The sequence below is a fragment of the Eretmochelys imbricata genome, chromosome 1 (assembly GCF_965152235.1).
Source record: "Eretmochelys imbricata isolate rEreImb1 chromosome 1, rEreImb1.hap1, whole genome shotgun sequence".
In the NCBI taxonomy this organism is placed as follows: Eukaryota; Metazoa; Chordata; order Testudines; family Cheloniidae; genus Eretmochelys; species Eretmochelys imbricata.
In genome coordinates, this window is record NC_135572.1 from 57,215,963 (window position 1) to 57,231,651 (window position 15,689).

General features: G+C 41.0%; 1 protein-coding gene across 5 annotated transcripts in view; it reads right to left on the reverse strand.

The window, feature by feature from the left end:
• Positions 1–9,530, reverse strand: part of WDFY2 (WD repeat and FYVE domain containing 2) — a 143,837-nt gene extending 134,307 nt beyond the window's left edge. For all 5 annotated transcript variants that reach the window (XM_077810791.1, XM_077810825.1, XM_077810798.1 and 2 more), the window contains exon 1: positions 9,276–9,530. In XM_077810791.1, coding sequence (XP_077666917.1) covers positions 9,276–9,412 — 137 coding nt within the window. In that variant the 5' untranslated portion in view covers positions 9,413–9,530. The remainder of the gene's footprint in view (positions 1–9,275) is intronic.
• Between the last annotated feature and the right edge of the window lie 6,159 nt (positions 9,531–15,689).

The following is a 15,689-nucleotide window of genomic DNA, read 5'->3' on the forward strand; positions in this document are numbered from 1 at the left end:
TAACCCTAAATTCCCCCATATTCCCTCCTCACATCCACTGAGGATTTATACATTGTTTCCCATTTCACAAATCATGGAAATGTAGGGCTGGAAAAGACCTCAAGAAGTCATCAAATCCAGCCCCCTGTGCTGAGCAGGACCATGGAAACCCAGACCATCCTTGACAGATGACTACTGTGGAATCCTCTACTGATGAGGATTCCACCATCTCCCATGGAAGCCTCTTCCAGAGTAACTACCCTTATAGCTCAAAAGTTTCTCCTAACATCTATTCTAAATATCTTGCTGTAGACTAAGCCAATTACTTCTTACCCCACCTCCAGTGAATATGCAGAACAAATGATCACCTTCCTCTTTATAAAAGCCCTTACATATTTGTAGATTGTTATCAGGTCCCCCCTCAGTCTTCTTTTCTCAAAACTAAACATGCCCCATTTTTAACTTTTTTTCATAGGTCAAGTTTTCTAAACTTATCATTTTGGTTGCTCTTCTCTGGACTGCTCCAATTTGTCCACATATTTCCTAAAGTTTGGTGCTTAGAATTGGACACAGTACTCTACCTGAGGCCTCATCAGTGCCAACTAGAGTAGGACAATTACCTCCTGTGTCTTACATACAACACTCCTGTTAATACATTCCAAAATGATATTTGCCTTTTTTGCAACTGCATCACATTGTTGACTCTCATTCAATCTGTGATCCACTACAATACCCAGAACCTTTTCATTAGTACCAACACCTAACCCAGCTATTCCCCATTTTGTAGTTGTGCGTTTGATTTTTCCTTTCTTTATTGCAGTTTATCTTGTTCATTTCAGACCAATTCGTCAAGGTCATTTTGAATTTTAGTCCTGTCCTCGAAAGCACTTGTAACCCCTTCCAGCTCGGTGTCATTTGCAAAATTTGTAAGCATACTAATGACCTGGATAATAGGGTGGAGAGTAAGATATTCAACAGTATCTGACCCAGGACTGACCCCTGTAGGATCCCATTTTGTAAGCTCCTCAGAGTAGGGAGCTGTCATTTTGTTCACCCATAAACAGTGCTGTAGTTGGGGATAGTGCTTTAAGTAACTACTACTTCTGCAGTAAACTACATTGGGAATTCATACAAAGCCTGTATAGAGAAGACACACCACACTCAAATACCCATTGCCAACCCACTCAGATCTTGCACTGATGGCACACTCCTTCTTAACTTCTACTGCAAACCAATGGTCAACTGTCTAGTGCATACCACCCTTACTGCAGCAATGGATTCAGGAACTAAGCTGCACAGTACTGCACTCCACCACATCCTCTTTTTGGGGTGCTGCATTCAGACCACTGAATGTTCACCTCTTCCTTAAAATACTTCCCAGGTGTGATTTAAAATAAATTCTTAAGATATAGTCTATGCCACTATATGCCCAACTTCCTTGACATGGCCAAGAAGATACAAGGAACCAGAGTTTATTCTAAGTCTTTAATAGCTGAAACGCCAAATTTCAATACCTCACAGTGTATTTCACAAGCATGCAAAAAAGTACACTGAAGTTATGTGGATGTCAATTATGGTGAAGTGTGCTTTCCCTACAACCATATTGAGCAACACCAGTAATGTGTGGAAATCTAAATTCCTTCTATAGATCAAAACCCTTTGCCGTACAAATTCTTTAACAGAATTGCTGACTAACAAGCCCAGAAGATAATCCATGGACAGGTGTGTTACGTCAAACTAGGCTGATCTAAATTGAAAAAGTCTGATGAAAACCTCAAGTTGCAAAACAGCATGAGCAGTACAAGTTAATGTTTTATAGTTCATTGGATGTGGAGTGAATAGAGAGGCCAATATGAACTCAGAATGTAAACCTTCAAGGGTCTTCATCTGTTATGTTTGTACAGTACCTAGTACAATAAGGGTGGGGCCTTTAGGTGCTGCAGCAACACAACAGAGTAGGGGGGCTAGTACACATTTATTTTTATAGTTTACTTCTAACTTATTACCCTTTATGGCATAAAATTACTTTTCCAAGTTTTGTTTCCTTTTAAGTTATTACAACTACTGCATTTTAGAAAATGACAAAGAAAATCAGATGAAGAGCTTTGATGATTCCCCCATTATGGACTACAGTACTGGATCAGAATGGAGCAGAGGTATAATGCTTGACCTTAACTCCCAAGTTTTCAAAATCAACTATATGGGAGTTAAAGCCCAGGACTTTCACTGAGATGAGAGCACAGTCCAGAGAAATGAGTTCACAGTCAGAAAAGCTCTGCAGACTGTCAAGTTGGTATAGATCTCCTACCATGCTTCTCTGGCTGATAGTGCAGACTGACCAATGGCAGCCACCACCCCACGATATATCCAACCTTGCTCAGAGCAGGTTCAGAGGACACCATGATTAAAACACTAGCAGCCAGACTGCACTAGCACCCCCAACACTGGTGAAGCTGCATGCTAGTAGCTTCAGAAGTTTGCCAATATAGACAAGTCTGAACACAGCCCCTGACAAATGGGCAAGTCAATCCATTTCTCCCTCTGTATCCAATGTTTGGCTAAGGATAGCTACCTCCCCCACAATGCTATGATGAAGATTTAATATTTGTATAGTGACTTGAACTTGTGACAGGCTGATGACCTAAATTTCAGAGGTGTGCAGCACACACAACCTCTTCCAGAGTGGTCTGATTTAAATTGAAATGATTTAAATCACCAATTTTAATAATAATTTAAAGCAGCAAGCAGGAAACCTTGATTCAAGACACTGATTTTAAACTGTGTTTTGCATTTGACTTTTTAAGTTACTTTCCTAAAGAAAGGCTGATTCTCTTTGGCTGGTAACTATTAAAACATGCTGATTTGCAACTAAATGTAGCCTACACATTAAATTGTGCTTCATTTTACTCGTCGGGGGGGCGGTACACTACATCTACACACATTTGTTTAAGTAATAATATAGTAAACTTTTATTCAGTCCTTGTTTTTTTTACATTTTTATTGTTAGAAACTGTGAATGATGCATTTCTTATTTACTATATGATGTGTTTTTTTACTTGTGATTTGTGTAAAACTATTTGGATAGAAATTCAAATAAAATTAAAATGCATAAAAGCATCATTTTAAAATTGTTTTATTAGTTAAATAAAACTGCGAGATACATAAACTTTCTAATAAAAGTGTTTCTTATCAAAACCTCTCCTGCATTTAAAATTGATTTATTCAAAGTATCTGTGCTCAGTAAATTCAACTGATAGTTTCGAACCACTATGCCCTTCAAAATTTTAGAACTAGTAGATCTCATCCTCTCAGCTGTTTTTTATTCATAAATTGGAAGAGAACAAACTTTTCTGCTTTTTCAACTCCCATTGGTTTCTTAACTTTGAACCAACTAAGAACTAGTTGAATAGACTAAAAAGAAAGTATTCTCTCACACCAGCAGAAAAAGCTACTGATGTCAAAAGCTGGTTTAGCACTTCAACAAACTCTAGCTCCAGGTTCTTAGCCAGTGACTTACACCAGTGGTTTGACTTTCTTTAAAACTGGGTACCCAACATGTACTGCTTTATATTTTTTAAATTATTGTAATGGATATTAAGTTTAGTCCTTAACATTGGTTATCAATTTCAAATATTTTTCTTTAAAATCCTCTAAAAAAAATAAATCTATCAGATTTTTTTGGTTTAAAAAAAATTAAATTCTACCCACCTTGATTTCCTCTCAAGTCAATGGGAAGTAGGAATGCTCAGCACGTTTGAGAATTTGGCCAATATGTATCACAAATTTCCAGAGCCCCTTGAATTTAAAGACCAATGACAAGACATTCAGTTCTGGATCCTTAAAAATTCCAATATTTAGCCTGAAGTGTAAAAGCTTTTGGCACACTTCCAATCTAAGCTGTGTATGATATAGGATTCTACGTGTTGGGATCTAAGTGGCTGTCAGCTCCAGCAGTTTGTTAGCAGGTAGGGCAGTGTGAAAGAAAGCTTCTAATCTTGTTCTCAGAACTTCACCTTATCAGATTTAAACAAACATTCTTAGATAGGCTTTAGCTTTCACCAGTGTAAACAGGTATACTCACTTCTTCTAAAACAAAGTCAAAATAAAGTTAGACAATTATTTGTTCCAGTGTGCATCCACATCATATACATTATACCATTCCTCAATATCCCACGTCATGATAAATATTAACCCAAACAGTTCAGAGACCACAGACACACTGGAAGATGTTTTGGTTTAACAATCTGCATTATCTCAACTTTAAGATCAGGATTCAGAAACCAGTTTTGTAGAATACAGGGGTCATCAGATTTCATGTTTTTCCAAATTAAAACCAAAAACCTTAAGAACTTTAAAAATAAACTAATACATCCTTTATTTTGACAGAGTCAACTTTAAGAATGTTGCTGTTATACATGTAAAGTACATTCTGTTCAGGTTCTCATATTGCATCAGCCATGAGGGTATTGTTAGCTATTGTTTAAAATGATCGTTAAAAGTCTACAAAGCAATGAACCCAGGCACAACTCTGGGCATTGCACAAAATACAGAAAGACATCAAGACTCCATATCCTAGACAGGTTTCAGAGTAACAGCCGTGTTAGTCTGTATTCGCAAAAAGAAAAGGAGTCCTTGTGGCACCTTAGAGACTAACCAATTTATTTGAGCATCACAGGGCCTAATAACATCAGCCACACTATCAGAGGCTCGTTCACCTGCACATCCACCAATGTGATTTATGCCATCATGTGCCAGCAATGCCCCTCTGCCATGTACATTGGTCAAACTGGACAGTCTCTACGTAAAAGAATAAATGGACACAAATCAGATGTCAAGAATTATAACATTCATAAACCAGTCGGAGAACACTTCAATCTCTCTGGTCATGCAATCACAGACATGAAGGTCGCTATCTTACAACAAAGAAACTTCAAATCCAGACTCCAGCGAGAAACTGCTGAATTGGAATTCATTTGCAAATTGGATACTATTAATTTAGGCTTAAATAGAGACTGGGAGTGGCTAAGTCATTATGCAAGGTAGCCTATTTCCTCTTGTTTTTTCCTACCCCGCCCCCCCAGATGTTCTGGTTTAACTTGGTTTTAAACTTGGAGAGTGGTCAGTTTCGATGAGCTATTACCAGCAGGAGAGTGAGTCTGTGTGTGTATGGGGGTGGGTTTTTGGAGGGGGGTGAGGGAGTGAGAGAACCTGGATTTGTGCAGGAAATGGCCTAACTTCATTATCATGCACATTGTGTAAAGAGTTGTCACTTTGGATGGGCTATCACCAGCAGGAGAGTGAATTTGTGTGGGGGGGTGGAGGGTGAGAAAACCTGGATTTGTGCTGGAAATGGCCTAACCTGTTGCTCACTTTAGATAAGCTATTACCAGCAGGACAGTGGGGTGGGAGGAGGTATTGTTTCATATTCTCTGTGTATATATAAAGTCTGCTGCAGTTTCCACGGTATGCATCTGATGAAGTGAGCTGTAGCTCACGAAAGCTCATGCTCAAATAAATTGGTTAGTCTCTAAGGTGCCACAAGGACTCCTTTTCTTTTTGCATATCCTAGACAGTTTATGAAATGAAGAGCCAGATGATGCAAAACAGACACCCACCTTAAAGCCTAGCTTTGATTGTTAAACATTGATGGTGTTAGGAATAAAGAGCCATTTGATGACTCTCTTACGTTCATAAAAAATTCCTAATCCCAAATGTTGGATACAAATCATTCCAGCTGAAGCTGATTAATAAATTTCAGAGTATCTCACATACAACTGATACACATAATTAGAGCCCTGCGTAGATACAAAATTTCTATCCGCATCTAATCTGCGATCCGCAAACATGGTCCGCAGATATCCGTATCTGCAGATATAAAACAGACACCCACAGATTTGCAGAGCTCTACACATAATAGGTCTCACTTCAGCCAGAACTACCATCTGCTTCCATAAGTAAGGAAACGGGCATAAACTCTCCACATTCATTACTAGTTTGATTTCCCATTTAACACTGACCCTCATTCTGTATTGGCTTAATTGGAGTACATAAGCCAATACAGAATGAGACTCAACGTTAAATGGGAAATCAAACTAGGAGGCAGCATAGCACTGAAGTGATGAAAGCAAACATTGTCACTTGCTGCATTCCCCTACCATGCTCTTGTCTCTGTAACAAGAAGGCTACAAGTTTACTCCCAAGCTGCTGTCCTCCAAATAAAGCTTAACACAGATCTCTGAATTCCTTAACTGCAATAGAAGTAGTGACGACTGAAATAAAGTACTACTTCAGCTATGAATCCAAAAATCATCATCCACTTACATAAATCCATTCCTACCTAAAGTAATGAATTAAGTGTAGTTAACGAAAGAATGTATTAGAGTCAAGTGGAAGAGTCAGGTTTCCAGATTACCTAACAAAGGCACCTCTAGTTTTCCTAGATCCACCCTGTACTGCCAACAGCACTCCAAACATCAGCAAGAAAGAAGCAAAAGAATCACTTTTAACCAGGTTTATCAACAGGCAGATTAATCATCATATCAGAAGATTTTAAATACCCATGTTCCTTAGCGATACTCTCCAGATCTCCACTTTACTATAGGCTCCTTCAGACAAAGGCTTCTTTTAACAGAGAATCTCTACATGGCGTACAGAAATGTTACCTTACAGTGTCATGCTGCTATTCTGGCACATAAAAATTAGGGGGTTTTATACCTTGTAAAAAGTAGTGCAAGAAACAATAAGACCCCTTACTCTCTTTCTCTAAGGGGAAAGATATCAGGTACGTTCACTCTATTAAGATAAAGAATGTTTGAGAAGTATTTTCTTACAGCGCAGAACATCAGTGGCATCAATCCAGCATGTCATTATGCGCCAACTGCTACTATACTCATGCTTTACTCAGCGTCTCACACAGCGAAATTTGGCCATATCACTTAAAATAAGTGGATTTCACATTTTCAGTCACTAGCAATTCCACAGTATACCTGCCTCTAAGAAGCTGAAGTGTTTTCTTTTCATAACAGACACGAGAGCTTATTGGAGCCCAGGGCATGGATGAACTTTAATGAGATTTTGCATAGTTCAGGTATCAAACAGGTAACCAGAAACTAACTTATGGTAACACTCAGGCTTTTTCAATACTAGTACACTGATAAAAGGGCATTCTTTTTAATGACAATACTGGAGTCTAAAGTAAGGAAAATCCTGAACCTGAGATAAAGTGCCCATGGGCCAACAATCTGGTTTAAAAAAAAAACAACCCACAATCCTGTTAGGAGCAGATAAATCAACTGATTTTTGGTTGTGTGATGATGCGGGAAAGGATACCTTAGTGGTTTGACCATTGGCCTGCTAAACCCAGGGTTGTGAGTTCAATCCTTGAGGGGGACATCCCAGGATCTGGGTCAAAAATTGGGGATTAGTCCTGCTTTGAGCAGGGGGTTGAAGTAGATGACCTCCTAAGGTCACATCCAACCCTGATATTCTGTGGTGCTCTAGTATCATATAGAGCTTTACTTTGGGGGTAGGGATAGCTCAGTGGTTTGAGCATTGGCCCGCTAAACCGAGGGTTGTGAGTTCAATCCTTGAGGGGGCCACTTAGGGATCTGGGGCAAAAATTGGAGATTGGTCCTGCTTTGATCAGGAGGTTGGACTAGATGACCTCCTGACATCCCTTCCAACCCTGATATTCTATGATTCAATGAAACTACATTTTAGAATTGTTATTATATGGGTTCCAATTAGGATCATGGAACATTTTTTTATTTTAAGGGAAAGCACTCCTATAGAGTTAACAAAATGAAACCATTCTAGATGTAAGAGGAAATGCCACTAAATGAGGTAAATTTGAACTCTTTCAGAAAAGAAAAAGAAAAAGAAAAAGAAAAAGAAAAAGAAAAAGAAAAAAAGCATCATTGGATGGTTTAAGACATACTTTTATATTGTGGAGTAAGACTAATAAAAATTATAAAAATACCAGACAGTTTAGCAGTTTTACAATACTAGATATTGGACTGGTTTCTTATCCTTTAGATATGTTATTTTTAAAAGAACTACCAGGAAATGTTTTTGTTAGATAAGAACTAGAAGCGCTGTTTCAGTGAACAACATTGGTATCTTCTGTTTCGTGTCAAAACAAATCTCACATGGATTTGTCAAAAGCTGCATGTGTTGAAACTGGTCTGACAAATTACGTATCAAACACAGATTAACGAATAATATAAACTGCTCATATTGAAATGCTAAAAAGTTTGATTCCCCAATCTAGCAGATTTACTTAACTGTAGCTACAAGACTAAAATACACAAAAGGCTATTCAGTGCAACTGTTGTAGCTCATTGTTATCAACTCTGAGTTTGACATATCTTTCTGAATGCTGATTTTAATAATATAAACAGAAATTGAACATGAGACTACAGTAATTTGAGTGACATTTTGCTACAAACATTAGCAGCTCCTTCTTAGCAAGTTACCAAACAACACACACAGCAATGCAACTGTTGTTTTAAAGGCCTGCTGAAGTACAATGTTGGACTGAAAAAAACCCAGCTTGGCTTCTGTGAATATATTTATATGAAATTTTCAAGGAGCATCATTTGTGAACTCCTCCACTACATTTTATGACAAAGGAAAAGTCATGCACTGACTCGCACACCACTTCTGGCGTACAGTAACAAGCATATTATGGAAAATGACTCACTTCAATTTTCAGGACAGAACATTTTAGCATGTGTGACCACAAATCCGGAATCCCGGAATCTCTGATATAAAAGTTAATTAAAGATACGTTATTGGTTTTGACCAGGCATCAGCCACAACATATCCTTTCTCACGTCTGTGTAGTCTGAATCATGCACACTAGTCAGATGCAGCAGAGTTACCATGACACGGTGAGCTCCCTGGCAGAGTGAGCAGTGTGCATACATAATAGGCCTGATCAATATTTAATCTACTCGGCGTATGCTCTGCCCGAGCAACTCGTTCGTGTCTCCTTCTGCAAGACACAGGCCAGCCCAACACCGAGCGGATCGCCCTGCTAACCATGGGGGCAGGTCTGATACACGCAGAGCAATCCCTTTCCCACCCCAGTTTTTGCACACAGAGCCCGTTGCACCCCTGCAGGGAGACCACTACGGGACCCCAGCCCCACGGGTGGGCTCGTCTCATGCACGCGCGCACACACGCGCGCGCGCAGCATCACCGCGGACCCACACGCGCTCCCCGGGGACCCCGGGCACTGCCGCCCTGGCTGCGGGCGGGGCCGAGGCGGCGTGCCCGCCTCCCCCTGCCAGTACCTGTCCTCGGAGACGCTGATGACCCCGTCCTCCTTGGGCACGATCGCGGCCATGCTCACTACATCCTGGGAACCCTCCACCTTGCTGAGCAGGACGGGCTTGCGGGTCAGCGCCTTGGGCTGGATCTCAGCGGCCATGGGCAGCGCCGGCGGGCTCGGGCTCGGGCTGCGGCAGGGGACGGGGGCGGCGCCGGTCTGCTGCAGCAGCAGCAGGAGGAGGAGGAGGAGGAGGGGCCGCGTCTCGCGCCTTGTGGAATCCCTCAGAACCAGGAACCAAAACAGCAACTCGCGCGGCAGCTAGCGCCGCCCCTGCCACTAAAGCGCCCCGCCCTCCCCGCGCCGGGCCGCTGTGGCAGCGGCACTTCCGGGAGCCCCGCCCCCCGCGCGGCCCCAGGCACCCAATCGGGAGCGGGGCAGCCGGCCTGGAGCGCAAGCGGGCCGGCCTGGGTGCACAGCGAAGGGGGGGTTTGCGCCGACCGACTGACGCAAGAGGCGCGGCTCGGCTTCCCCTTCTCCCCGGCTGGCGGAGGGTGATCGCGGCGCTGAGGCCATCAAGGTACTTGGGTGGCGGGAGCCCAACCCTGACGGAGCCCCGGGCATGTTCCGTGCCCGCCTTTCTTCTACACGGGCTGGCCCCATTGCTGAGGGGGCGGGGAAGGGCGCAAATAAACTCTACAGCTCCCCTTGCCGACTCTCCCTGCGAGCCTGCGCCGGCTGGATGGAGTCCGTCTTCTAGGGTCAGAGCAGCTGATAATTAGCTTGATGTCGGGGTGTTCCTTCCACCCCATTTCCTCCATTCAAGCTCCCCTCCCCAGAAGCAGGGAGTTATGTGGGATAAGAGCATGGATGAGGATGTCAGCTCTGCACAATTAGGATCTCCTTTGTGTTGGGGGGGCCTCCTTCTGACGCCAGAAACATCAATTTTACTAATTAGTCATTTTTTAATAAATATTACGTTAAAAAGATTCTCACCTGACTCCTTCAAAATTATCAGTCCTTTCCCTAATTACTCTGGCTTCTTCACATGTCGAATATCCTACTGAAAGATTAATTCCTCTGCAAAGTATAACAAGAAAAAGGTGTTTTACCATTTGGGGTTTGACCACCAAAGTAGTTCAGGAGGGTACAAGGCAAAAGAGAGGATAGGTGGAAGAGGAAAAAGCTGCAGGACCCAAACTCTGCCCATACATGTTGCAAAAATACTAGTAATGTCTTGTAATAATGGTATGGAATGACAGAAAGAGTTGCTGTCAAGACTAAACAATGAACTTTCTGTATAAATAATCTTTAACAAGAATTAATATTGTGCAAATTATAGATTCAAATAGGTCACTAGTTTATCATCTCATTTGCTGGTCTTGGGAAGGGTTTTAGTTTGTTGATTCATTTGAATTAGAAAATCTCAAAGTTAAAGACTCCTGTTCAGTAGGTTTAGAAACTCCCTTCATTAAGGTAGTGTTTGCAGTGTGACCCTAGTAGCCAAGGTGCTCAAACTACTGAGATTGGAAGCAGCTGAAGATGCCTTTTAATCTATACTGAGTCTCAATCACATAGGATCACAAGTTACAGCTACATCCAGTAACAACAGCTGATATCCAATATTCTTCATAGTTTTATCAGGACTGGGTTCCCAATGCAGGAAAGCACTTAAGCACCGTAGCTCATGAAAGCTTATGCTCAAATAAATTTGTTAGTCTCTAAGGTGCCACAAGTACTCCTTTTCTTTTTGCAGATACAGACTAACACGGCTGCGACTCTGAAACCATACTTTAGGAATGTACTTCAGCACTTTTTCTGAATAGAGCTGCATTCTTAAAGTGGGGTCTGGGTAGTCTGGTTTAAACTGGGGCAAATGTCAGCCTGTATTCCAATGGTAAAAGAAATTCTGAGACCTTTTACCTTTGGCACATTCTTTCTCAAAGCTGGCAAACTGTAGCCTGTTGCAGCAACTAATGGGAAACCAGATAGGTATGTCCCTTTTCTTCACAGAGGTCTGCTGCTATTCTTTTCTACTCCTATTAGCTAATTCAACAGGTTTGAGAGGCTCGTTGGATTTTTTTTTCTGGCCATTCTGCAACCATCTGTAATATACATGTCTGTAAGGAATAGGGAGGACAAAGACTGGAGGGAGATATTTCAAGGGTCTCTTGTGTTCCTATTACTTTTTCCTTTCTTCATATTTTATGATTGAAGGAGTAAGTTTGAAATAATGATTAGCAGAATTGTTGTAAAAGTTGGTGGCACTCTAAACTGTCAGTCCATATTAAATGGACATTTATATTAAAATTATTTTTGTATTATTACTCTTCTGCATCACACAAAGGTTATTTTATTGATTTTGGCTAGAGAACAGTATCTGAGTGATCCTCAAAAATTATGCACAATGGGGTGGAATTAAACACAGGTCCACCAAGTAAAATTAATTGCATGAACACAACTGCAGTATTTACATGTATTATCAATAGAATGGTTTTGCAATTCAGTTTCTTACTTTCATGGGGAAGGAGGGATTTTTATTCCCCCCAGGAAACTCACCCTAATCCCAACATCTGGTTTCCAGCAAGTTTCTGCTTTTTAGTCAGCTTTTCTGCTAGGTAAACTGAGACACAGGGTGGTCAAATAACTTGCCCAAAGTTACATTCATATTGTGCTAACACTGATGAAAAGGCATTTACTCTTGAGGTCAGTGTTATTAAAGGCAAACTTTCACCATCTATTACAAGAATTCTGCAAAATCACATGAAACATGTCTTTGTCACAGTTCTTCACTACCGAAGGGCTTTTCAGACTTAAGGCAATACTGCAGCTGTAAATTTGGGTTTGTCCATAGTTACCAGCAAGCAGCAGTTTTCCATATGATTAGTGCTTCTACCCCATAAACAGAAGGGGGAGGGAGGGAGAAAAATACTGGATCGAAGTCTGAGTACCACAAGTGGTATATTTGCTTCCTAAAAAGCATGTGCACTTGGGAAAAAAATCATTACATGCCTCTCTTGCTAGCGTGGAGGCTTTTGTATTCTTTTTGCAGCTGATCTCTGAAAGCACAAATGGAGAGAAATAAAACTGTTGATATCATTCAAGGGTGTTTTGCGGATTTTATTTTGTTACTGTAAATTGCGAAACAGAACGAAGCCTAGTTACAGGCATGGTATTCTTGGAAGATACAACAGAGAGAGAGAAAGAAGTCATTTCTGCATTGGTCCTTACTATTAAAAATGTCCTCGAAAAATTCCTCCATAAGGATAGTAGATTGCCTCTGAAAAAATTAACCTTTGTTTGTACAATATCAGTATAATTTAATCTGTGTTCATCAATGAGAGACAAGATGGGAGAGGTAATGTTTGTATTGGATATTTTAGTCAGCAATGGTCCTTGTTTTATTTTGCATTTTGCTGTAGCTGTTTGTAAACAGAAATGTCTCTCCCTCTACTAGTTTTGGTCTTTCCTATCTGAAGTACTTCTGTTTACTCCTTTTTTTTTTTTTTTTCCCTCCCAGTGGGAGTGAAATGAACATACCTTTTGGTGATAGTACTTTTGAATTCACATATTTGATGACATCATCACAACTCTGGGAATCAGTGGTGGCCTCAGGCCATGGTGGTTACATACACTTGAGCCAAGCCCCAGGTGCTCACACCAGGACAGTATACCAGAAAACCTTCTTTGATTCCTCATCTGCAATCCTGTTTGACGCTCCTGGGCTGCAGCAGAAAGAAATTCCCTACCTACCACCACTGTCTCCTTGCTCTCTGGGTCCATCTTCTGGCTTCTTGGACAATATAGTGGAGTAAGAATCTGAAGGTTTAAAAGTAGATCTCATAAGCAGGTAATCATAGCCTAAGTCAATAGTTCTCAAGGGCTATGCGTACCCCTTGGGGTACACAGAGGTCTTTCAGGGGCTACATCAACTCATCTAGATATTTGCCTAGTTTTACAACAGGTTACATAAAAAGCCCTAGCAGTAAGTACCAACTAAAATTTCATACAGGCAAAATGAGAACGTAAGCAATTTTTCAGTAATAATATGCTGTGACATTTTTGTTTTTTTATGTCTAATTTTGTAAGCAAGTAGTTTTTAACTGAGGTGGAACGTGGGGTACGCAAGACAAGTCAGACTCCTGAAAGTGGTACAGTAGACTGGAAAGGTTGAGAACCACTGGCCTAAGCGAGAGTTCAGGCAGGCATGAGAGGATTAGAGAAGTGGCATAGGAAGGTGAAAGTGGAGTGGTCCAGCATGGAAGGAGCTGGATGGAGTCCCCAGCCCATCTGTGAGCAGTATTTTTTAGTTAACTACAGCTGCAGACTTGAAACTTCTGTAAGTTTGAGGGGACATTCCTCTCCCAGCACAACATAGCAACATTTGTCTATGTTGTGTTGCCACTTTAGTTCATGCCTTTTTTGCTGCATGATTATTTTAATATTACATCATCATGCAACTTGATGAACCTCCAAACAAATAATGGGACCTGGAAATCCAGCACGCCTTGGGATCATCCTGTTAAAAGTGAGTCAATCTAACAAACAGGGTGGCAACAGGAGCTCACAAAAAAGTTTAGCTCTCTCCATTGTGAAAACAGACCATTTATTCCTACCCTTTGTTTCCTATCTTTTAACCAGTTACTGATCTATGAGAGGACTTTTCCTTTTATCCCATCTACTTAGTTTCCTTAAGAGCCTTTGGCGAAGGATGTTGTCAAAGACTTTCTTAAAATCCTAGTAGTACTTTATATCGACTGACACCTTCAAAGAATTCTAATAGAGCTGTGGAAGCACAGCTTCCCTTTAGAAAAGCCATGTTGACTTTTCCCCAACAAATTGTGTTTATGTATGTGTATGATTCTTTTCTTTATTATAGTTTCTACCAATTTTTCCAGTACTGAAGTTAGGTTCTATTGCCTACCCCTGCCACATCCCAGAACAGCCAGTGAAAAACCATCAGAGACAACAACAAACAATCCAACCCACTTAAAGGTAGAAAAGAAACTCTGCAACATGCCAGGGGTTCACCCTGCCTGTGTACAGAAACAAAGGACTGTTTTCAGTCTTACATAGTTTAGAAAAAGGGACTTCAGTGAGGAAAAACCTTGGCAGAGGGAGACACTTTCATAGACATTTGGATCCTGGTTCTTGAGAAACCATTCAGCTCTGCCTGCAATGGACTGAACTTTCAGGAAAAATCTACTTTATTAGATAGGAAAGGTAACCGTTTATAAGTGTAGATCCAGGTTCGCTTTTATGATTGTGTTTCGTACAGTAACATCTTGTTTTCACCACTCTCTCGTTCCTAATTAAATTTTTTTTATTTCTTAAATAAATCCTGTTTAAGTGCTCACAAGTGCTGTGTGGTTTACAGGGCTACCCGCACCTTTCAGTGCAGAGGATCAGGAAATTCGGAGAGTAGCCAGTGTCAGTGACTGGATATCACAGAGGCATGATTCAAAGGGATTTGGGTGCGCCTATTGTTAATCTGCAAGGCAAAGGAAGGGCTGGGATAAGCCCAGAACAGCATGCTTGTGTGGTGAGGGGCTGGCAGTATCAGGGAGCTGACATCCAGTTACCACAAAAACACTCCCTTTTGCTGGATGCAGGGGGTAACAAGGTGACTCACAGTCCTGGGTACCCCAAGTACCATCACACCATGCTAAACCAAAAGGACTTGTATACACAAAACCACCACCACATAAAAAAGGTAAAAACACTTGGCATCAAGCAGAGCCACAAATGGCCATTTAATAGCCATCAAATTCAGCAGCCTATTCTGTTCTCTCCAATGTCCCCCAGTTACTGCATTTTCACAAATTTAACATAAATCCCAGACATTATAAAGTAGGAAACAAACCTCTGAATTAAGCATCACTTAGGGCTTGTTTATACCGCGCAGCTTTTAGCAACAGCTTTGTCGCTAAAAGTCAGTGTGTGTAAACGCTCTTTGTCAGTACTTCGTTGGCACTTTTGCCAACAATATACTTCCAGCCCTGCGAGCAGCGTTAGCTTTGTTGGCAGGAGAGTGCTCCTGCCGACAAAGCCACGTTCACAGTGCCACTTACGTTGGCAAAACTCTTGTCTTTTGTGGATGGGCTTTTTGTAGATGGGCTTTTTAAGTACCCATGAAAGACAAAAGATTTGTTGAAACTTTTCAGTGTAGACATACCCTTACTGAGTAACTGCATATGTGTGTGCTTAAAATGTCCTCCCAGGCACCACACACTTGGTTTCTTTAGAGGTGGTGGTAGTCTTAACGAATTTACTGGAAATAAATTTTTAAATAAAATGCTTTTAATTTGAGATATCAACTTTAATATTTAAAAAATGAAAGATAATGGGGGAACAAGTGTATACAAAATTTCCTGAGGGGAAAAAGACCAAAACAAACCACTTTGTAGACCATCTATTCTGTGGAGCACTAACTTGTCTG